The 24420-nt window shown below is 35.2% G+C and overlaps 1 protein-coding gene across 1 annotated transcript in view; it reads right to left on the reverse strand.

The window, feature by feature from the left end:
• LOC150108635 (protein XRP2-like) overlaps window positions 1–24420 on the reverse strand; it is a 122698-nt gene that overhangs the window by 85897 nt on the left and 12381 nt on the right. Inside the window, exons 2-3 of the mRNA XM_090416093.1 lie at window positions 19848–19965; window positions 9016–9107 (exon numbers count right to left, since the gene is read on the reverse strand). Coding sequence (XP_090272219.1) covers window positions 9016–9107; window positions 19848–19965 — 210 coding nt within the window. The remainder of the gene's footprint in view (window positions 1–9015; window positions 9108–19847; window positions 19966–24420) is intronic.

Below are 24420 nucleotides of genomic sequence, written 5' to 3' on the forward strand. Positions count from 1 at the left end.
TTTCAACAGCCTCCAGAATATTTTGCCACCTTCTCGATATTTATTTTCTATGTTCTTACCAAAGTCTTCCCATGACTTTTATTTAGCTAGTATTACACAGTGTTTAGCTTTCTTACATTTGTCTCTGTATTCTCTAAGAGCACAAGCTGACTTATTGATATGCTTTCTTATTTTCCTTCACTGCCTCTTTAATTTCCAGTGTCCACCATGGGGTTCTGATTTTTCTATCCTTGCAGACAACCTCACTACATCCCTTTCTGGCTGAATGAATCCATGTTTTCGTCAGGGCTTGCCACTGAATCACCAGGGTTTGGTTCCTGTTCTCAAACTCTTTCATTTTTTCTTGAATAATATTTGTGTATTTTAGTCTACACTTCACATCTGAGAGCTGCTCAACTTTTATTCGCTTAAAACGTTGTTACATGTTGTTCTTTTCAGTGATCGAGCCTCCGTAGCTTAGTTGGTATAGATGAAGCCCCTTAGTCGAAAAGACCTGGCTCGATTCTCATCCATGATGTGAGGAACCTTTATCTGGTCTCTTTCAACTAAAGGCGAGTTAGACAGTCTCATACAGAGGTAGGTGTTTTTTTTCATCCCTCAGAACAGGTAAACCATCCCCATAAACACACACGGATCTACAGTCAAATAAATATATATATATAGAGAGAGAGAGAGAGAGCTTTTCACCTGCACTTGGTTCTTGGGCCCCTGTGCAGTATTATGGATAGATCCATAATTGTGAACCTTCAATATGAAGATTCCACCTATGATGAAAGTATGATATGTTCTTTAATTTCTACTGGATCAACAAATATTTTTGTCGGCCTGGTTGGCCGAGTGGTTAACGTATCCGTTCTCTAGTCAAAAGGCTGTGGGTTCAAATCCTGCTGTAGGCATGGATGTTTGCAATTGTCTGTGAAAATACTAGTGGTGCTGGTGGGCAGTAGATGGCATTGTAGTTGGTGGATTGAGTGGTGAAGAGAGAGAGTTCTAGAGTAGGTGCACTCCCTCGATGAGTATTTGGACTCCCTGGAGGTGTCACATAATAATAATAATATGAAATTCAATTTTATCCTGCTCAAGACTAAATGGAGATCACTTCCAATTTCAAATCCTCTGTACACTCTAGTGTCCTGCACTAGTAAGAAAAGATCACTATCAACAATGACATAATCAATGAGACTTTTCTTATTCCTTGCCTCTTCTCTCCATGGAATTTATACACATTTTTATGTTGGAACATTGTGTTAATAATAACCAGTCCATGTCCTGAGAAGAAATCTAACTGGTATTTGCTATTATTGTTAGCTTTGCTCTTTTCTTCAAATTTTCCTTTTCCATTGTGTCAGCTGCTTTCTAAAGCCACAAAAAATTCCTTCACTTCTACCTTAAATGGGACTATAGGCACAAATAAGTCTCATTGCCTGATTCTCCTATTCTGATATTTGCCAACATCACTATACTTGATCATGCCTGCAATTCAAGAAGATTAGCCTCGTATTTAGTGTGAATACTATGGCTACTCAGAAGCATAGCTAGAGGGGGCGGTCCACCACGGGCAGCACTTTGAACCTTTTTGAACTTTTGTGGTTAATTCTAAAATACAGTCTCGAGAACTCATTTCCAAATATTGTAATACTACTGTGAATTTCCCTCATAATTGCTGTAAGTGTTGCTGGTTGTGAGAGGAGTTTTTCTAAATTAAAATTGATTACGAACTTACATTACTATGAAATAGACTTTGACGATTTTGCTAACAGAAAAATAACATTTTAGAATGCTGGAATTAAAGTTTTACTTCAAAAATAAACAGTGTTTTAATTAATTTCCCTATATGTCATTTTAACTTTTTGTACTATTTTTGATGTGTATTGAGAGGACGGCAAAAGATCTAGCTAAACCACCGTGGCTACTCCTCCTCCTTTTCCTTGATTGTCATTGCCTGAATATAACATTCTGTATTTATTGCTCAGAAAGATCTCACCAGTTTTTGTCTTTTTTTGTTTCAGTCACTCCTATTATGTCAATCTGGTACTTATCAAATTCCTCAGCTAGCTCCATTTCTTTGCCATTCAGGCTTCTTATGTTGATAGTACCGATCTTGAACTCTGGTGATGTTGAGTTGGGAGTGTGTTTCAGGATTTGTTCCAGTTGCTGTTTGCCCAGTTAAACAATAGAGGCCTTGTTTCACTGGGCAACTCCCCAGCCAGCATGAAATTCTGTCATGTTATACCATCATTTTATTTGTGGTTTAAGCCAATAACAATACAATTTGGTCGGCTAAATCCCAAATTGCCAGCCCATCCTTGTTTGTTCAATATCCAAGCAGATACCTGTTAGGTATCTGCACCACGAGAAGGTAATGACTGGACATTAGGTCAGAAGCCCTGGTCGGTTCTCCACATTCCTTTAAAGGCTATGTGGAGGTCTCCTCTCAGTTATACAGCATAGTGTAGAAAAAGCAAGGAAAAAAATCATAGTGTACTTATATACTATGTATGCATTTCTATTTCCCCGATGAATGAAAAATAATCAGGCGGCAATTTAGCAGAGGAGAGCTACTGAGTATGGATGTAGAATAGGCTACTATTAGATGTTAAGCGTGACCTCTGTTGAATGTGTTTCAAGGATAGATGTGATACATATGGCTCTACAAATATGATGGCCCATCGCAAGTAGCTGCAGACTGGATAACATAAAATATTTTTTTGTTTGAAAAAAAAAAAATAATAATAACTAAAAATCTTTTTTAGTTTCTAAAAATAATTTCTAAAAATATTTTTTAACTTAAAAAAAACAAAAAAACAGATGAAGTGGAATTGATCAGTTTATTGAACTCCTATTTACTTATTGGGACATATTAAAAAAAAGTAGTTTGGGTGAGTATATTTTTTTATGTGGTATGATTTTGCACAATTTGTCGAGCCCTGGTAAGAGCCATTATTTAAATATAAAATTCTAAATGGGCCCTTCTTTGATGAGTTTTTAGACTCTCAACAGGAGTTTTCATAATAATAAACAAATAAATAGACATTCTTAATACTATTTTAACATTTGTATGGTTACAAAATCATTCTTTTGTATTCATGCAGGCTCCTCAAGGACTCATTGCAAAAGGGTGTCTTTCATGTTGCACAAGAGGTGCACCACGAGAAGGTGAGGATTGGACATTAGGTTAGAAACCCTGGTCGGTTCTCCACATTCCTTTAAAGGCTATGTGGAGAACCTTCTCCAAGCTGTCTTAAAGAGTAAATCACATGAATATAAAAAAATCTGGCTGTAGTTATAGTGCAGTAAACTGTCTCCTACACAATTAACCTAATTAATCTGTTCACATATTGCTAGGATCGTATAAGGGTCAAAGCTAGCTAACTGAAAGAAGGCCTCCACATAACCTTTTAAGGAATTTGAAGAACTAACTAGAGCTTCTGACCTAATGACCAATCCTCATCTTGTAGTGCACCCTGTTAGTTAGTGTTAGTAGTGCACCCTGCACTCTGCCTGGCTACTGAACAAACAATAGCATAATAGTAATTTGGAATTTAGCTGACCAAACTGTATTCTGTATAGGTATAAAACAAAATGATGATACAACATGATGAAATTTCATGTTGGCAGGGGAGTATAATTTGGTTAAATAACGCCACTACTGTTTTTGTTAGGGAATAGTTATAAGACATAAAGTGATGAAATTCTTCTAAATAACAACTACAAGATGTTATATTCAGGCAAGAACAATCAGGGAAAGGAAGAAGTTACTATAGTATTCAACACTAAACACAAGGATAATCTTCTTGAATGGCAGGCAATATCAAGTTGTGATATGAGCAAATATTAAAATGGGGAAATAGACAATGACTACTTGTGCCTATGCACCCACAGAAGGTTTTATTAAAGAAGTGAGTGAATTTTTTGAATCATTAGAGAAGGCAGATGACAAAGAAGAAGGCAAAGTTTGTCGTTGTTAGAGATCTAAACAGCAGAGAAGGAAATTAATTCTGAACATAAAAATGTTTTTGGAAAATCTGGAGGAAGGTGTAAAACTAATAATTATGGTAAGTATCTCTTCAGTACATGGATTAGTCATTACTAACACTATGTTCCAGGAAAGATGTGCAAAAATTCACATGGAGAGTAAGAGAGAAGACGCAAGAAATAAGAAGTCACATTGACAATGTTACTGCTGATAGTGATATCATGCTGGTTCAAGAGCATGCAGGCATTTTGAAATAAGTGATTACCATTTTTTTTATCCTCTTCAAAAAAAAGTGCTATTGTTACATCCTAAATGAAACATTTTTTGAAAGGAATTTATTTATTCAGGATGTTACAAGTCTAAAACAATAGATACAAAAAATAGCTTGTACTTGAGAAGAATGGATAAAAGCTGTAAATAATGTCAGAATATTATTTCTTTATGCAGAATTACAGAACTTAGTGTTAAACCCCCCCCCCAAAATCATGTAGAGAATTGTATAAAGTAAGATATTTTGTATACGATGAAGGAACAGACACAGTGTAAACGATAGTTCAAGGGCCACTCACGAGCCCTTAGGGCAAACGCAGAGTCTGAGGCAGTGTTAATCTTGGAAGATAATGCACGCTGAATTTTGCGAAGACGCTACTCGAAAATCACGTGAAGTACCGTATCGCGGCGGTCAGTGAAGGTCAGTCTCAGGCCAAAGGAGGACGCCAAGGGTAAAGATAGAAAGTAGAATAAAAGGAGTTTGCACCCCTCCCTCACTCTCCATTGCTCCGTTTTTTTTTTTTTTTTTTGCTTGTTCGTTCCCTCCCGTGGACCGGCAGATATCGGATGGATTTGAGACGTTATTCTGATGTTGGACGGTGAGCTTACCCCCCACAATGATCGAAGTTCCGGAGAGCGCTAAACTCAAGATATCGCCATGTGCTGCCCACATTGTTTCACTGGAGATTTCGTCTAAATGAATCGTGGACGTATCCCACGTTCCTACAGCAGAACGACAGGAATCATCGAAAGCAGAACCAGAAGTTCATGGACATAATGCCAGGAGCACAGCAGATGTTTGAATGGATGACTAGCTAAATTCCCACCATGTAGAAGCAAGCGTATAGAAGTACATGTTGTGCTAGGACAAAAAAGGTAGAACCAGACCGATCTGAAGATCCTATCGTGGACATGGTAATGTAGAGATTTTGATATTTGTTCCCCGTTAGATAAGAAAAGGAAGTTCATAAAGTAATAATCAAGTGTGGACTGAATTAGAGAACTTTAAGTATTTGTTTAGTAGCTGATAGTTTCCTTTAGACAGATTGTCCGGAAATGATTATAGAAGTTTGTGTCATATTTAGTGAGTGTAATTAACCTTGTAAGCAGAATGGTAATTGGATCTATTTGGTGTATATAATACAGTGATACCCCGAAGTTACGCGGTAGGTGGGACCAACGAAAAGCGAGCAATTCGAATTCATGTAACTTGGGGTATAATTTTGCATGTAATTTATATATACAAACATACAATTGGGACCAAAGGTTTACAAAAACACCTACATTTTTTTAAAAAATATAATCATAATTGTAGTTTTTCGTACATAAAAAAAAGAAAGTTATTTCAATGTCGATGGTTTCATAAAATCTAATAGATTCGTCTGACGGCATAATGTTTTTTTCTTGTCGTGCAAAATTTCTTCATAGCAAGCCAGTGTTTTTTTTATTCCTTGCCTTGTGGCTATAATTCGTTCCTCGTTAGAATCTATGTCCTCTCCTCCAAAATCTGTAAACCTTTCTTAATTAAGCTGAGACCTTCCGTTAATTTTGCAACTGTCATGCGCTTTTCTGGTAAAACTGGATCTGAGATTTCGGTCTCTTCAGTAGCGAAGAGCCTCCGATATCTCCAATATTGGAGACTCTTCACTACTGAAGGGTATCTCCGATATCGGAGATACCCCAAGAATCTCTGATAATCCTTACAGCATCTAAAACATTAAACCGTTTCCAAAACTCTTTAACAGACAGTTGCTCATTTTGCCTCATAGCTTCATTTAGACTTGCAAACGAACACCGTGTGTAGTATGCTTTGAATATTTTTCTTTTCTTGCTAGCTGTAGAAGAATCGGACTTGCTTCTTTTGGGCGACATTATTATTTTTTATGTGATAAAATTTTTATCAAGAATATAACATTAAACAATTGCAAGGTTTGTAGACTATAAAAATCATGTATGAATGGAGACCACGCGAAACACGTCAGCTTCAGTGCTTGTTCACAGCATGTGCGACACTGGAGAATGCGGCCAGCGCCGGAAAGATATGATAGTGGTGAGGCGTGATGGGAATACGTACATATAAGAAATTGCATAACTCCGGATTCGCATAAGTCGGGGTATGACTGTATTGTGTTTTAATGATTTAACTTAAAGGAATGTGTTTATTTTCATGTGCTAGAATGTCAGTTAGTTTCACATAGTTTGATTGAATATAGCACTGACTTAGTTGAATGCGAGATATGATTAGCTGTATATGATTTAAGATTCCCAATAAATATGATGTTTCTTGTATATCTGTGTGTTGCCTATAATATGAACCAAAACTACCACTCATAAAATCTGAACCATAGCAGGAGAAAGGGGAAAGAAAGTATAATATGTTGTAATAGAGGTCACAACTGCAAACAAGGATTATATAACTTAGTAGAGTGTTTAGTTTAATGAGTGAGGGTACTAAATTGTTCACAAATGTGCTTTTAAAGTCTGGAAAAGTTCCCCTGAATAAGAGTCTTCTATTATAGGAATATTGGCTGGCACAGCAAAAAAAAAAAATTTTGCAAAGATCCGAAAAGGAACTGCCCCAGACAGCTAGATTAAAGGATTCTTTCTTTGTTAAGGATATCTTTACTAATTGGAATAAGCACGTGTACAATCTAGAGATCGGCCAGAGTAGTTTAGTTTGCCTCCCATATAGAGTAAGAACATAAGAAGTGATAGAGATATTTAAGTCACTAAGATACTGGAAGAGTCTAATAGTAATTGTAGAGAGGCAAGATTATAATTAAACTAAACCAAATATAGGGGAAAATAACGACATAACACTATCAAAAAAGTTATAAAAAAATCCAAGATGAGAAGATTTCAGAAACAAACTGTAGACTCAAATACACAAATATTCTTTTTTATAGTTTTTTTATTTTGTGGCCTTTCATGATTCACACATAAAAGGTCACAAGACCTATAGCACATTAGTGCTGTGTGTGAGCAAGAGGAATAGAAAAAAGAGGAATTGTTCACATTTTGCTTGAACAGATAAGGGTTATAATTTGAGTAATTTTTGATCAGAAATGCTCAAATATGTAGGAATAAAATTTTTACAGTAGCTGCACTGATTCAGAAGGTTGAATTCCAGATAAGTGGAGGAGAGCTTGTAAAATACTTATCTATAAAAAGAGAAACAAAACTGAATATTAAATTCAGTGTGTAGGGAAATTCAGATAAGATTTTTGTAAGCATATTTGAAAAGAGGCTAAGAAAAATTGTGGAAGGAAATCTTAGAAAAGAAACAGGCTTTCAGATCAAATAGAAGTTACTGGGATCATATTTTGCTTTATGACAAAAAGGTGTATGAAAGGTGTCAAGAAAAAAGATGTTCAAAATGATACAATTATATGGTGTAAACTGGCTATTATATTGAGCAATACATAGTCTATATTTGAGTTGTAAGTCAGCAGTCAGAATTTAAGATGGTACACGAGGCAGTATGATGTAAAATCAGGAGTGAGACATGCCCTTGTCTCACACTTTCTATGACAACTGGAGACAGTTGTCATAGAAATAAAGCTGACCAGAGACTGGAGACCATAAATATCAGACTTCTGAGAAAATAAGGAAAGTGAATGAATGCAATTAATGTCAGAATAATATTAAAAATTAAATAATATTATTACAGTATTAAAAGTTTTACAGTGGCTGCACTATATAATTCAAGCCTTGTCAGAGGGTTGAATTCCAGATGATTGTGATAGAGCTCTCATAGTTCCCATTTATAAAAAGAGAAATAAAACTGAATGTGAGGATTACAGAGGTATTTCTGAGTGATCCTGGTAAGATTTATGCAAGTTTACTAGAGAAGCAGCTAAAGTGAGTTATGAACACATGCACAAAATTTCACAAAAATCAGTGAAATGAGACAGCCAGGCTCTGAACACACACACACACACTTACCTCTAGTAATTAGCCTCTAGTATTCAGCAAACTATTTTTATCAATGCACAATATAATGAATGTCTTTTAATAATCTTCAAATGTATATATTATACACTGATGTTTATGCATGAATATATATCAGCAAATTGTCACAATTTTCAAGATTGAGCTGTATTTTGTTTTTTAAGCATAAGATCATGTTTTGAACTTTTTATTACCAATGTTGGCTTCTAAACATGACCTGCTATGTGAATAATTATTCCATTACAATGCAAAATTAGTTTTCTCATATATGCATTTGGCTTATTACAAGATTGTTACATTACCTTACTTATTACAAGATTAATTTCTTGACTTGGAAAATATGCAGGATAATCAGATTGTTCCAAATGACTTTTTAAATAAATAAATTAGTTAATGGAAGCCTTCAGAAACTTCCGATTGTGTTTCCTGCTGATTATTTTACTTTAAGTATTGTACACTTATGTTTCATTATTTATTACCATACATAACTGTATATAATAATTTTATTTAAAATTTTTGGACATTTCACTATCTCACTATTAAAAAGAGTAAAATCAGTAAAAATATAACAAAATAGACCTTAACATTTTAGCATGTTAACTGTTAACAAATCTTTATGGTTCACATGGTGATTTCCAACTTACAATGGGATTGTCAGAATGGAACCCCTCTTAAGTCGAGGACTGACTATGTCTATGAAGCAACAAAAATAATTTTCTACAAAATTATTTTTGTAGTAAAATAAATTACATTGATTATAAACAGATTTGGAAATTTGAAAGAGTGCATAATGTTTCATGAATATATTTATAGCTTACCTGCCTTTCGTAGGACCAAGAAAAACATTGCAATTTACACAATCATCTACTGTTACTATATTGATGTAATCAAAGATATAGATATTGGAATTCTATAAAAATAGATAGAACAAATAGTTCAAGAAAATTGAAATTACTGGAAAATACATTTTAAAATACCATGCATTTTTATTTGTAAGAAAGAAAATGAGAGCTTTATCTGTAACTGTTATTGCATCTTTTAGTACACAATATAACCACATTTTATTAGTCAAGTAATTCAATAATCTGTTGAATGGAAAGTTTGATATAGTGAATTTCTTGTAAAACAGCAGCACACTTGATATGAAGCTGGAGGTTGGAACTTTGCAGTGTCTGTTCATATTCTGCTGTAATTGTGTATGCTATATGGAATCACTGTGTGTGCGTGCATGCGTGTATGTGTATTTATATCAACTTCACACACGAGAGGTCATCATCATCATCATCATCATCAAATTCCTGCCTTGTACCCTCAAGGGGTGTACAGGATATGACAGTACTACATGAAAAAATTACATCATCACTAACTTCCTATCTACAATTTTCCTCCAAATCAGTCTGTTACTTGTCAAGGCTCCAACATTATCAGATCTTATATTTCTATCGTCTAAGGCACTTTGTACCGTATCAATCCACCTATATCTTGGTCTTCCTCTGGGTCGTTTTCCTGCCAACCTGGCAGAGAACACTTGTTTTGCTAATCTTTCCTCTCCCATTCTATTTAAGTGACCATACCATCTGAGATTAGCTCTGCTAACGCATTCCTGGATGCTCACAATGTGAAGTTCTTTCCTAATATCCTCATTTTTAATATGATATTGCCATTGATGCCATCTGTTCACGCCTCTAATCTTTCTCAGGACTCTCATATCTGCGGTCTCTAGTCTTTGGTCAAGTGTTTTACTTCTGACCCAGCTCTCAGATCCATAGGTTAAAATTGGTTTGAACACAGTCTTGTATACAGCTAATTTAGTGTTCCGACTAATTTCTTTCTTATTCCATATGAATTTATTCAATTGACTTCCCACGATACCAGCTTTGCTGATTCTGTTGTCTATTTCTATATTTAGTTTACCATCTTCAGTAAAAATTGTGCCTAAGTAGCTGAAATGTTTTACTTGTTCCACCGGTTCTCCATTCACAACACAGTTGACATTTTCAATGATTCTGCCTATTTTCATTGTCTTTGTCTTTTTATTGCTGACCTTCATACCATATCTATTACAACAGCTATTCAATTTAGTCAGAGAATCTTGCAGACTTGTAGCGGATTTATTTAGAAGTATAACATCATCCGCATAAAGCAAAGAGCTGACATTAACATCTCCAATTTTGATATCAGGTTTAATACCACATTCCTTCATAATGTGATCCATATAGATAATGAATAACAGAGGGGATAATGTACATCCTTGTCTCACACCAGATTTAACATTAAACCATCTTCCTGTACTTCCTTCAATTCTAACTGCTGACTCACAACTCAAATAAAGACTAAGTATTGCTTGATATAATGCCCCATTGACACCATATAACTGCAGCGTATTGAATAGCTTCTCTCTTGGCACCTTGTCATATGCCTTTTCCAAATCGACAAAACTTAAATACAGATCTTTGTTATATTCCCATGCTTTCTCGACTATTTGTCGTAAAGTGAAGATCTGATCCTGACAGCCTCTATTTGGCCTGAATCCAGCTTGTTCTTCACCAAGCTTTTCTTCCACAATTCTTCTCAACCGTTTCTCAAGTATACTTGCATAGATCTTGCCAGGAACACTCAGTAGGGAAATACCTCTGTAATTCTCACATTCAGTTTTATTTCCCTTTTTATATATGGGTACTATGAGAGCTCTACTCCAATCATCGGGAATTCGTCCCTCTGTCCAGGCTTTCTGAACTATGCAGTGCAGCCACTGTAAGACTCTTATACCACCATACTTCAGCATTTCTGGTCGAATATCATCTACTCCTGCTGCCTTTCCACATTTCAAGCCTTTGATGGCTTTTTCTACTTCAAGTATGGATATGTATTCCTGACTGCATGCCTGGTCAGTGTTTTTTATCACTGTGCTGTCATCACTACTTGTTTCATTTAGCAGTTTTTCAAAGTAATTACTCCATACTTCAAGGATATCTTTTTCTCCTGTTTTCATTTCACCTTTATCATCTCTAATTCCTTTTACAGCACTCTTTCCTCCATTCCTAAGCTTCTTCAACAACCTCCAGAATATTTTGCCACCTTCTTGATATTTATTTTCTATATTCTTGCCAAAGTCCTCCCATGACTTTTGTTTAGCTAGTTTTACACACTGTTTAGCTTTCTTACATTTGTCTCTGTATTCTGTAAGAGTAAAAGCTGACTTATTTGCCAGGAACTTTTGATATGCTTTCTTCTTTTCCTTCACTGCCTCTTTAACTTCCTGTGTCCACCAGGGAGTTCTGATTTTTTTATCCTTGCACACAACCTCACCACATGCCTCTCTGGCAGAATCAATCAATGTTTCCTTCAGAGTTTGCCACTGAATCTCCAAGGCTTGATTCCTGTTCTCAAACTCTTTCATTTTCTTTTCAATAATATTTCTGTATTTTAGTCTACAGTTCACATCTGAGAGCTGCTCAACTTTTATTCGCTTTAAAACTTTCTTACATGTTATTCTTTTCAATATGAAATTCAATTTTATCCTGCTCAAGACTAAATAGTGATCACTTCCAATTTCAAATCCTCTGTACACTCTGGTGTCCTGCACCAGGGAGAAAACATCACTATCAACAATAACATAGTCAATGAGACTTTTCTTATTCCTAGCCTCTTCTCTCCATGTGAATTTGTGCACATTTTTATGTTGGAACATGGTGTTAGTAATAACCAGTCCATGTCCTGAGCAGAAATCCAACAGATATTTGCCATTATTATTAGCTTTGCTCTTTTCTCCAAATTTTCCCAAAATATTTTTGTATGTCTCACAATCATTTCCTACTCTACTATTTAGATCCCCAACAAGGACCAACTTTTCCTTTTTCATTGTGTCAGTTGCTTTTTCTAAAGCCTCAAAAAATTCCTCCACTTCTACCTTAGTAGAACCTTCTGTGGGACCATAGGCACAAATAAGTCTCATTGTCCAGTTCCCCATTCTCATATTTGCCCACATTACTCTACTTGAGACTGACTGCCATTCAAGAAGATTAGCCTCGTATTTTGTGTTGAATACTATGGCTACTCCTTCTTTTCCTTGATTGTCATTGCCTGAATATAACATTTTGTATTTATTGCTCAGAAAGATCTCACCAGTTTTGGTCTTTTTTGTTTCAGTCACCCCTATTATGTCGATCTGGTACTTATCTAATTCCTCAGCTAGCTCCATTTCTTTGCCATTCAGGCTTCTTACATTGATAGTACCGATCTTTAACTCTGGTGATGTTGAGTTGGGGTTTGTTTTCAGATTTGTTCCAGTAGCTGACTTTTCGCTGTTCGCCCTGGTTCCCTGGCGAAAACAACGGGGGCCTTGTTTAACCGGGCGACGCCCCAGCCGGCATGAAATTTTGTCATGTTGTACCATCATTTTTTATTTTGGTTTAACCAATAAGAATACAATTTGGTCGGCTAAATCCCAAATTGCCAGCCCATCCTCGTTCGTTCAGTATCAAAGTAGATACCCAACAGGGTGCACCACGAGAAGGTGAGGATTGGACATTAGGTCAGAAGCCCTGGTCGGTTCTCCGCATTCCTTTAAAGGCTATGTGGAGGTCTCCTCTCAGTTATACAGCTTTGACCCTTAAGCACACGAGAGGTGACAAAACCTAAAGCAACAGTGCTGTGCAAAGGGCAGGAGATTAATGGAAAGAAGTAACTGCTCTATGCATTTCTTGAAGAGCTGGAAGTTTTGTAGCCCTGGAGGAAAAAAAAAATGTCGGGATGGTTTTTCAAAGTAGATAAATAGATGTAATGAAAGAGGAGGATAAGTTATTAAGTTAATTGAATGTGAAGCTGAGTTGCATATGGCTGTTGACCAGCAGCTCTTCTGTTTTTACATGCTTAGGAGCAGAACCGGTGCTAGGGTCTTTGCTGCCTGCATGCAATTTCTATCTAAGCGCCCCTGCAATGATCCGGTGCTTTTACGATAATAAAAATTTAAATTATTTGAAATTTCTTAAATAAATTTTGACAGAACAGCCACACATTGGTTTGCTAAATGTAAAGAACCAGGAGTGTTGACTAGGCAGGATAATCTTTAAAAACCCGAATATTCAAAAAATTCTCAAAAGTTAAAGGAAATTTTTTTAAAGCCACTTCACTTTAATCATTGAATATAATGATACAGGGATTATAGCCTTCTCGCCAACCCGAACTGCTAAAAAAAATTAAAATGAATTTTAATTAAAGTTAAAATTTATTTAAACTAAAGTTTAAAAAATTCTTGCATTTTACTAAATTCTTAGTAAGTTGTAAAAATTTTTTAAGTGGAACTATCTTTTAGGAAAATAAAAGAAACTCAAGATAGATGAGAAAATAAGAAAAGAATTCAGAAATAATTAGAACATTTAATATAAGTATTAAATGTTCTAATTTAATAATTAGAACATTTAATACTTAATATTTAAATAAGAATAAAGATAACATCTTTACAGAATAACAGAAAATAAATTTAAATTACATAAATATACTTGAAATTTTTTTTATTAAAATTTAATGTTTTTGATTTCATATTCACAAAATTAGAAATAATGGTCTTAACTTCTAATTCCACACATATATCATTTTCAATAGCTAATAAAGCCAAACTAACATGCTTTTTTGTGATATACTTGTTCTTAAGTAGGTTTTAATCAATTTCAACTTGGAACAGGAACGTTCACTGCTCGCTACACTAACAGGTAAGGTTAATAGTATTCTTAAAGCAATCGAAAAGTTAGGGAAAGATAAATTATTGGACACAATAAAATTAAGAATATCAAAAGGGTTTTGAATATTTAAATTATCCTTCCGAAAAATATCCTGGAAAGCACTTAACTCGTCATATAGTTCTATGGCATTTACGTCTTTATTGTCGCCGTCCTTCAAGAGAATCTCTAAATCGTCACAATTTTTTCGTAAATCTTCGTTATTAATTTGTAGTAATAATCTATACAAGAAATTGAAATTATCATAATGTGTTTAGTTGTTCAAAACATTCTATTAACGAACCCATTGCAATGTCTAGAAGTGTATAAAACACATTCACTCTAAATTTATCTTCTGGCAATTGTGGAGTTTCGTCATTATGCTCTTAGTCAAATTGTCGTGTCTTCTTTCGTCGTCGAACTTCCGTACCAGTTTTAAATTCTTGTTCTCCATCCACCTCTTCACTCAGTTCTTTTGCCGTTTTTAGAACTTTTTAAAATTTGTATCTGATCGATACTCTTGTAAGAATATTTTTAAGTTTTCGACAGATTCTAAAGCAAGTGTAATGTTCATATTTTTGTCTTGAAGCATTTTAATCACAGGGTTTATTCTGTTAAGTAAATCATGCCAAGTTATAAGAGAGCAAATAAATTTGTAGTCCTTTATTTTAGCACATAATGTTTGTGCTTCATGCTGAGTTTCTTTATTAAAATTTTCATTATTTAAAATTTCAAAAAGTGCATCGTAAATTTCTCCTAACTGATATCGTAGAGGGCAGATGACATTAATTTTACTTTCCCATCACGTTTCTGATGGCTGTTTCAATGTTAAATTTTTTACGAACTTTAAAAGGATTGCCCAACGTTTGTAAGAGGATGAAAAGAAATTGTATATTTCTTGAATAATTGCAAAGAAACGAAATTGTATCTGCATTCACTTTGGCTGTATCGTTAATGATTAAATTTAGAGTATGAGCAGCACATGGCACATAAAAAGCTCGAGGATTTTTGTTCAAAACCAAATTTTGGAGCCCATATTTTTTCCCTTTCATATTTGCCCCATGGTCATACCCTTGACCTCACATGTCTTCAATGGGAATGTTCCATTTTTCCAGTTGTTCCATTATTGTGGAACATAAACCATGTCCTGTGGAATCTGATATATCTGCAAAACCTAAAAAGTTTTCCCTGATCTTGACAATTCCAGATTTGCACCAGATTTGCACCAGATTTGTCACAGGAAACAAAGCCAATAATAATAGTCATTTGTTCTGTTTTACTTGCATCAAGTGTGCAGTCTAAAATTAGATTTTCGAATTGATAATAAAATTGTATCCCTGATTGTGTTACTTAAAGTTTCCAATATTTCATTTTGAGTCTTTACTCAAATAGTGTACTCTATTGTTTCGTTGTAGGGCCCTTTCAACATGATTTTCCATAATGGGATCAAACTTCGCAAACAGTTCGACTAATTTTAAAAAATTGTGCCATTATTCCTTTCATATAATTTATCAGATGATCCGCGAAAAGCTAAATTTTGGCTACCAAGGAATTTTATAATTTCAATTAAGCATTCTAAAACACTCGTCCAATGTTTCTTTTCCATTCCATACATGCTTTGAGTCTGGCAATCAATAGTAGTTTTTTTTTTTTTTAATTTTTATCAAGTTCCTTCCATTTTAAGAAATTTTTCATGTGGGTTAAACTAGTCTCATGTCTATGTAAAGTTGTACTTACATTTCTCCAATCGTTATAACCTTCTACAAGACTACTTGATTCAGTAGGTGTGAAAAGTTTGAAACAAAAGCAAAAAACAGAATTTAAAGTTTTGGAATAAATGAGCCATGTTCTTAGCACGAACTCCCCGTTTTCCATTTTTCTATTATAATATGTTGCCAAATTTACGACCATATGTATCTCTGGGATATATTATATTTTTCTTTTGAACAGGCCCCATTTCAATTAAAACAACTCATAAATTTTCATCAATATTTTCCCATTCATCTTCTAAATTTACATAGACTAACAATGTGTTAGTTTCGTGGTCAACTACAACTAAATCTTCTCCTAACTGTTTTTCACTTAAATCATGAGTCTTGTTATCTTGTTCAATAGTTGCAACAATACTTTCATGCAAACTGGATGATGTGCACAGTTCTTCAACTCTGATTTCTGATGTATCGAGTTGGTTACAATCTGCATCAGAATATTTTAATATTTTAACAAATTTATTAAGAGCCCCAGTTTGTTTCTTAATATCTGCTTCTTTCGCAGCATGACACTTACGATTTTGTGCACCAGATAATGTTTTTTTTAATTTTTGATTCCATTTCTATTTTATACCCACAAGAAATTATTACACAACACAACACAGAGACAAAATAATAGTCCACACTGTGCTACTGTCAGTAGCCTACTGAGATGCGTACATGACTGGTACCCATAAAAGCCGTTCACCATTTCACTTTAGATAGACTGCAGTAGACACAACATCTGCAGGCAAGCATTTAGCCTGCTCTTGCTGCAAAATTGTAAATGGCCGGCTGATCAAAGAGGCTGCAATATACAATTTTTTTAAATTTTTATTCAGTGTATCAGGCCTTATTTATTTTAATATTGATCATTCTAAGAATTTTTTGTTTTTATGATAAAAACTTTGTTTCTTAAAAAATGAACTTATGCCCCGTGCCCCAGTGGCAGTGCCCCTTAGTAGCAGCGCCTGCATGCACTGCATGCCCGCTTCCGCCAGCCCTGCTTACGAGGAAAATGGAAGTATAATGGCAGCCTGAAAGTATACAGTATATGGCAGAAACAGAATATCTATGAAAATAGATTGATTGTGGAGCAAGTCAGAGAAAGAGAAGGAACAGAGAGCTGACAGCTCTCTTTAGGATTACATCAATCATTGTTTGGAAGGATTTTAGTAAACTAAACCAAAAATGAGAAAAGATGAATTTGGAATTTATGTAGTATATATTATACTTGAAAAGAAATCATATTCTTGTTTAAATACTTTAACAATGCATAGGCAGACACATTTGTGCAGGAATTATCTTCAGCAGAAAAGGAGATGAAGTTCTTTCAAGGCTGAGAAAAGTATTATTATTATTACACCTCCAGGGAGTCCAAAGACTCCTCGAGGGAGGGCACTTACTCTACTACACCTCTCCATCTCCACCACTCAACCCACCAACTACATTCAACATCTACACCAACGCCATCTACCGCTGGCCACCACTACTAGTATTGTCGCAGACAATCAAACATTAATGCCCACAGCGGGATTTGAACCCGCAGCTTTTTGGCTGGAGAGCAGATACGCTGACCACTCGGCCAACCAATCCAGTTGTGGATGTGATGCATTTGTACCAGGAAAGACAAGAGGTATAAAGTCAGTCCAATAAGAGAAATCTGAGTATTATGGAAAGTGAAATCCAGAATCTTTAAACTTGTGTTTATTTCTCTGTGCTGTATTCATTCTATTAAACCTAATAATGAGTTTAAACCAGTATACAAGTCTAAATATACAAACATCAGTGTTATTTAGGATACTCGAACAAGGGTTATAGAAAATGCTGAAGCTTGAAAATTATTTGAATATTGCAATGTTTATTGAATTAAGAAGAAGAGGAATGGAGTGTACACAGTCATCACCAAACTGAGATTAACAAGGGAAGGATGATGATTAATTTATATAAGAACATGAATGCGAGTACAGAGTTCTAAAGGATACCTTTTTATTAGTAGGAAATCTGGTTAAATAATCCATTGCAATGTCACTGCACATCTGCAACATAATTCATGAACTTAAACTATCCAAACTCATTAATTTTCATTTTAAAATTCAGATGATGATCTTGCTGTGAAGATTGAAACGTCAGGATAATAAAAAAAAAAAAAAAGTTTTTTAACACGGTTGTAAATTCCATAAAATTTTTAAAATGAATGCTGATTACTGTGTAACCCTAAAAGAAAGGACAACCTCATTAACTTTGTACGATAACATGCTGATGCTATCTCTAACTCCAAATGCACAACCATCCATGATTTTGCAGCAGTAAAGAGGCACCAATATCAAGCATATATGAATGCTAATGTGCAGATTCCAAATCAGAATTCTTCCACTGATGGTAAATGATCACTGGGTGACATAAATTGTTGGAAATTTCTTTAAAACATAAAAAAAAAGATTGGAAGAATTGGATAAGTACCAGATCGACATAATAGCTGTGACTGAAACAAAGAAGATAAAAACAGGTCAGCTCTTGAAAGTTTATTTTTCACTTGGTTAGACTATAATAAATTTAGTTTAATCCTTTATCCAAGTGTGAGCAAACAAAGTTTGCACCTGAAAGTATTATCTTCAGGACTGGGGTAAGGTAGTACAACACCGGGCAACTGAGTTGCCCGGTGTTGCCCATTTCCTATGTTACTCACACAAGTGGTGTGAGTAACATAGGAAATGGCAACAACAGCACAAGTCCTGTACTTGTGCTGTTGTTCAACTGTATATTAATGATATTGGAGATGATCTACAAGGTGATATCCAGTTATTTGTTGATGATGCCAAGTTGGAGAGAGTGAAAAATGGAAAGAATCCCTGCAAGTCAACTTGAACAGACTGGTTATGCATAAATGATAATGAATTTTAATTCAATGTTGTGATTCAATGTTCAATTCAAAATGAAGATTTCAGACATTGTAAGCAGAATGTTATATAAATGGGAATTTGAATTTGCTGCAACAGTCAATGAAGCTAGCATTATGGTGAGTCATAGTTGATAAATAGTTACAATCCAAGGACCTACATTGCTAAGGTGGTTAAGTCAATGGATCAGGTACCTAAACTGTTGTAAAAATATATTTCCTAGATATTTGAAGTTTTCACTCCCCTTGCCTGAGTAACACCAACTTTTACATTTTCTCTGCAATTTAAAACTATGCTCTCGTTCTTCTTGCCATTAATACCTAATCCACAATTCTAGGTAGCATGGTTCCATTTGTCCAGTTTCTTCTGTAGCTGTTCTTTAGAATATACCCAAATCAGTACATCATCTTCAAACACAGCTGTTTCTCCTTTCTGGTTGTTAACAGTATCTAGGACACTATTCATTACCATAAAGAACAGCAACAGAGATATGATACTTCCTTGTCACAGTCCATTAAGTGTAAACCACTCTGAATTATCAAATTTAGTCTTCACGCAGCTCTTAGTCACTTTTACTCATCCATTTTAACTTCTACCTGATTTATCCTCTTAATTCTAGAAATGCAGATATTGCTTCCTTCAAATACCTGCACATTATTTTTCCATGAAAATTCTCATTCCACAGCATTAATTCAAGATGTTTTCTAAGTTTATCTTAATATTCAACTTTTTTTTTATTTTTTATTTTTTAACAAACTTCCAGATGCTAGACCACTTCCCATGTCAGAGCTACATAGCCCCTCCCCCATCTCTAAATGGAACAAGGCAGCCCACCTAGATGTACTAATGAAAATATCCGCTGATGATCACACTGAGGTTTAAAGACATTTTCAATGTCTTTAAACCTCATGTTCTTTGTTTAAGGCATGGTTGGATAGGTTAACTACATTACTGTTACCTACAGGCAATTGGTGCTTCTGGTTGGTTAACATTCACTGTGGAGAAATTCAAATATGTCTGTTGGTTTTGTTGATTTTTTTTTATCAAATTTTTCGATTAAAAAAAGGATTGAATGTGGAATTGTTGTGGAAATCAGTTTCTTTAGCTTACTGTGTGAAATGTAACTCAGCTTGTCCTTGTATATACTCCATATGACCTTAATATGAAGGTTGAAACGTCGAGAAAATTAAAATAGTTATTTATAACACGGTTGTAAAGTCCATAATTTCTAAAATGGATCAGAAAACTTGTTTAAAACTTGAAATAATAAACAGAAACAACTTACTTCACAATTCTGAATAATAAATTGCTGTCCATTAACTGTTCCTGGTATTTTGCCAGTAGTCACATCTCTCAGATTTTCAAATATATAATCTTTAGGATTCACTTTGCTTTTATTGTCCCTGAATAATAATAAAAAAACACCTGTAAAAAACCATTATAAAAAACACCTGTAAAAAATCATTATACGAATGAAATTAACTTTTTTTATATGGCTACCATACAAAATTTAACTGCATCATGTTCAAATTCAATAAAAATAATAAAACAGTTGAGCAAGTAACATTTTCCTAAGTGCAAATAAACATAATATGCAACTAATTTAACAATATTGAGTAATTTGTTAGGTAGTTTTCTTCCCTTCAAACACAATATGTTCATCAGGTTGTTTTCGTTACCCAAGACAGCTTAAGAACACGAGATCAGTGTACTATGTCTCCCAAATGTACTTCTGCATTACTTCAACCATCTCCCTTATGAAGGAAAACAATTTTGCTCTCTTTCCACTTTCTGCAGTAATTTTCATTATACCATTTTCACCAATCAATATCATCCTTCCATAGTCATTCTTTCTTCCACTAGCCACATATCAAAAGAACTCAATCCCCCCCCCCCCATTAGCTGCTGCTAATACTGCACTTTTGTTACCCTTACCAAGCGAGTCAACCTTTCTCATGTTCGTAGTCAGTGAGAAATGAATTTGGTATGGTGGACTGTGTTGTCTAAGATGGGCCTCTCATGATGAGTCTTGTGAACATGATAGAGATCCTGAATAATAACGAAGAAATGATTTAATGTAAAAATCAGGTAAGATTAGGGTATTTCCACTATTAATCATCATTTATATGGTGTCATTTTATGAAGAAAAGTTGAAATAAGCACACATCAAAACCAGAGATACTAACTTAGCTTTTCTTTATGCAGAGGATTAGCATCAAATTATTCCTGATATGTACTATCAAAGAGGTGCACATCAGATATGCAAATGATATTATTATATGAGCTTTTATAAACACAAAACCTATCATACCTCTCCTTGAACTCATTCACTGTCAGAGCACTTAACTCTGGTAATCAATCTACTCACACACCACTCTCAATGCATAAAATCTAGTCTGCATGCTCTCACACAACTTCCATGGGTGATCCCTAGTTCTCTATTTGTCATGTACTGAAAAATTCCTCTGTGACAATCTTATAGATTCCCTTTAATAACTTAAAGTTTCTATCATGTACCCTCTTTTCCTCGTATCAACTATACTTTGCAACCCACACACCTTATCCTCAATCTGTCCTCATAGGGAGCATTCCACAAACCTGTCACCAGCTTGGAAATCCATGTGACCAAATCTGTGCACAGTGGTCAAGATGCAACTAAATCTAAGCTTTATAAAGAGGGATAATAATCCCCCTATTTCTACTTGTGTTTTTTAACATTCAAGTAACCATTTGAGCTATTTTACCAACTTTTGCAATATGCCATCTGAACTTCAACTCTCTCCACCATTATCTCCAAATCCCTAGTCTTAATAATTTTCTACCATCCAGTACCAATGTGATTCACAGTATCACACTGATGTATAAAACTTTTCAACCTGAAGCGAATAATATTACATTTTGCAACATTAAATTCACAATCATTATCCTTCACCTACTGCCCTCCCCAGTTTTGCATTATCAGCAAACGACTGAATCTCTCTCCCCATTAAATCTTTCTCTATATCATTAATATATAAATTAAAGAGTGGTGGCTCTAGGTGCAGAACCCCGAGGCACTCCACTAGTCACCCCCAATTCTCCTAGATTCCACTCCACCATGTACTAGTGTCCAGTATCTGTCTATCAACCACCCCTATTCATGCTATCAGCTTCATATCCATTCCCATTTGCTCCAACTTTTGTAACAGTTTTTCATGCAGCATTCTATCAAATGCCTTTAAAATTATGTTGCTGTTGGACAACAGTATCATGGCATCCACCATATACTAGTATCCAGTATCTGTCTATCAACCACTCCTATTCATGCTATCAGCTTCATATCCATTCCCATTTTCTCCAACTTTTGTAACGGTTTTCATGCAGCATTCTATCAAATGCCTTTAACATTATGATACTGTTGGGCAAGTATCATGGCATAGCCATTTCCCTTATCTAATTCTGCTGTCACTATTATAAAATGTGAATTTCTAAGGCAGGACCTACCCTTTATAAAGTCATGCCACCTGCCATAGAATATTGTATTACTTCTAAATTTTTACCTTTAACCACTACTCTTGGTATATTAATTAGCTTGTAATTAGTCCTATTTGATTTGCTAATTCTGCTTCATGTAACAGAACAAAGATAAATGACTATGGAAAGATGATAAAATCATCATTCCATAGTCATTTGTCCTCATCCTTGCTTCATAACAAAAAAAAAAAAAAAACCTCTTTTGGATTTACTCTGGCCTGCTTAGATAATTTTCTCCATAATCTGATTTGGTCTTTATTACTATACTAGTCACCCATTTTGCTTGTACTTTGTGCTGCTCATGAATATGCTGATCACCTTTTTCTGACCAGTTCTGAGTAGAGAAATCCAGATATGGTCCAATTTACAAAGGGATCACTGCACTTATCTTTCATGGTCAATGTTCTCCTCAGTATTGCAGCAATTCTGAGATGTCTTCACAACCTTTGCAATATGTCCTCTGAACTTCAATTTCTATCTTCAATCACCCTAAGTTCCCTTGCTTCATATAGTTCTTCCAGCAAAACTCCTCCAAGTGAGTATCAAGCATCCCATCTGTGGATCTCAAATTTCGAAACAAGTAAACCTAATAAACCAGCAGTATATACAAGCTGTTCAATAAGTAATAAGGCTAATTTTACTGTCGCGAAACCACTCATCACAATATTAATTTCTGTGGAATAAAGAAATGTTGCTGTCTGTATTAACAAAAGAATTTGATAGATGGCGTATATGGGCTGATGTGCCAGAGTGTCACGTGACTAAACGCAAGCTTGTTTCAGCGCACCTACGAGCCGCGACCAGTCATGAAATGGAAGCATCCTTGGAACAGCGTTATGCGATTAAATTTTGTGTACGTTTGCAAAAATCGGCATCGGACACTTTTAACATGATACGCGAAGCTTTCCACGATGAAGCAATGTCGAGGGCAAGTGTTTTTCGCTGGCATAAAACTTTTAAGGAAGGAAGGCAAAATGTGGAAGATCTTGAACTTGAGAGAAGACCTTCAACGTCCATCACAGAGACAATGATCAACACAGCAGCGATTATCATCAAGGATGATCGCAGAATTACAGTACACCAGCTGCATGTTATCCTGAATATTTCTGTGGGAAATGTTCACTCAATCATGGCTGAACAATTGGGACTGAAACGTGTTTGTGCCCGATGGATTCCCAAACTCTTGACACTGGAGCAAATGCAGCATCGAGTGGATATGTGCACAGAATGGAAAGAAAGACTGGAACAAGAAGGCAACAACTTCTTAAAACGCATCATTACAGCAGATGAAGCTTGATTGTATCACTATGGCCCTACAATGAAACAACAAAGCAGTGAATGGAAGCATCCATCTTCGCCTACCCCCAAGAAAGCAAAAACTGTAAAATCAGCTGGTAAAGTTATGACCATAATGTATTTTTGACTACGAAGGCGTTGTTTACCAACACGCTGTAGAACAAGGGAATGCTGTAAACGGCTCATATATGCGGATGTTTTATGGACAATGGTACAGTGCATCAAAAGGAAGCGACCATTGCTGAAGAATGGCTTCTTATTGCACCACGATAATGCAAGGTCACATATTGCTGGTTGTGTAGTGGACGTTTTGCATTAGAACAACACAGATATCCTACCACACCTCCATACAGTCCTGATCTCGCACCATGTGATTTCTGGCTGTTTCCTCAGCTCAAGAAACCACTAAGAGGCCGCCATTTCAAAAGCAACAAAGCATGTGTAAAAGCTGCGGAGGCGGTTTTGAAAGAACTCTCAAAAAACAGACTTTCACATGTGTTTAAGAAGTGGATGCAATGTTGGGACAAATGCATCGCATCTCATGGTAGTTACTTCGAAAAGGACCATGTAAATGATGACGATTCGATTCTCGTCGCGACGGGAGGAATCTTTATCTGGTCGATTTCAATCGAAGGTGAGTTAGCCGATCTCATACGGAGGTAGCAGGGTTTTTTCTCCCGGAAACTCGGGTTTTTCATCCCGCATACATACAAATCGGCCCTTCAGAACACACGCAATTTACAGACAAAAATTACTAGTTGTGGTGGTGTTGGAGGTGGGCGGCAGATGGCGTTGATAGAGATGATTCGTAGTAGAGGTTAGGTGCAGAGACAGTTGTAGATGTCTTCCCACGATGAGTCTGCGGACTCCTTGGAGGTATCAGGAATAATAATAATAATAATAATAATAATAAAGGTAATCTGTTTTCTGTATAAATATAGTCTTATAACTTATTGAACAGCCTCCATATATATTGTGTGTTCAAACAATTTTATTCATTTAATTTAATAAATTTATTAAATTTTATTTATGTTTTAACTCACAGATAT

Source organism: Typopeltis vanoorti, chromosome 3, assembly GCF_054136105.1.
Source record: "Typopeltis vanoorti isolate ZY-2024b chromosome 3, IOZ_Tvanoo_1.0, whole genome shotgun sequence".
NCBI lineage: Eukaryota > Metazoa > Arthropoda > Arachnida > Uropygi > Thelyphonidae > Typopeltis > Typopeltis vanoorti.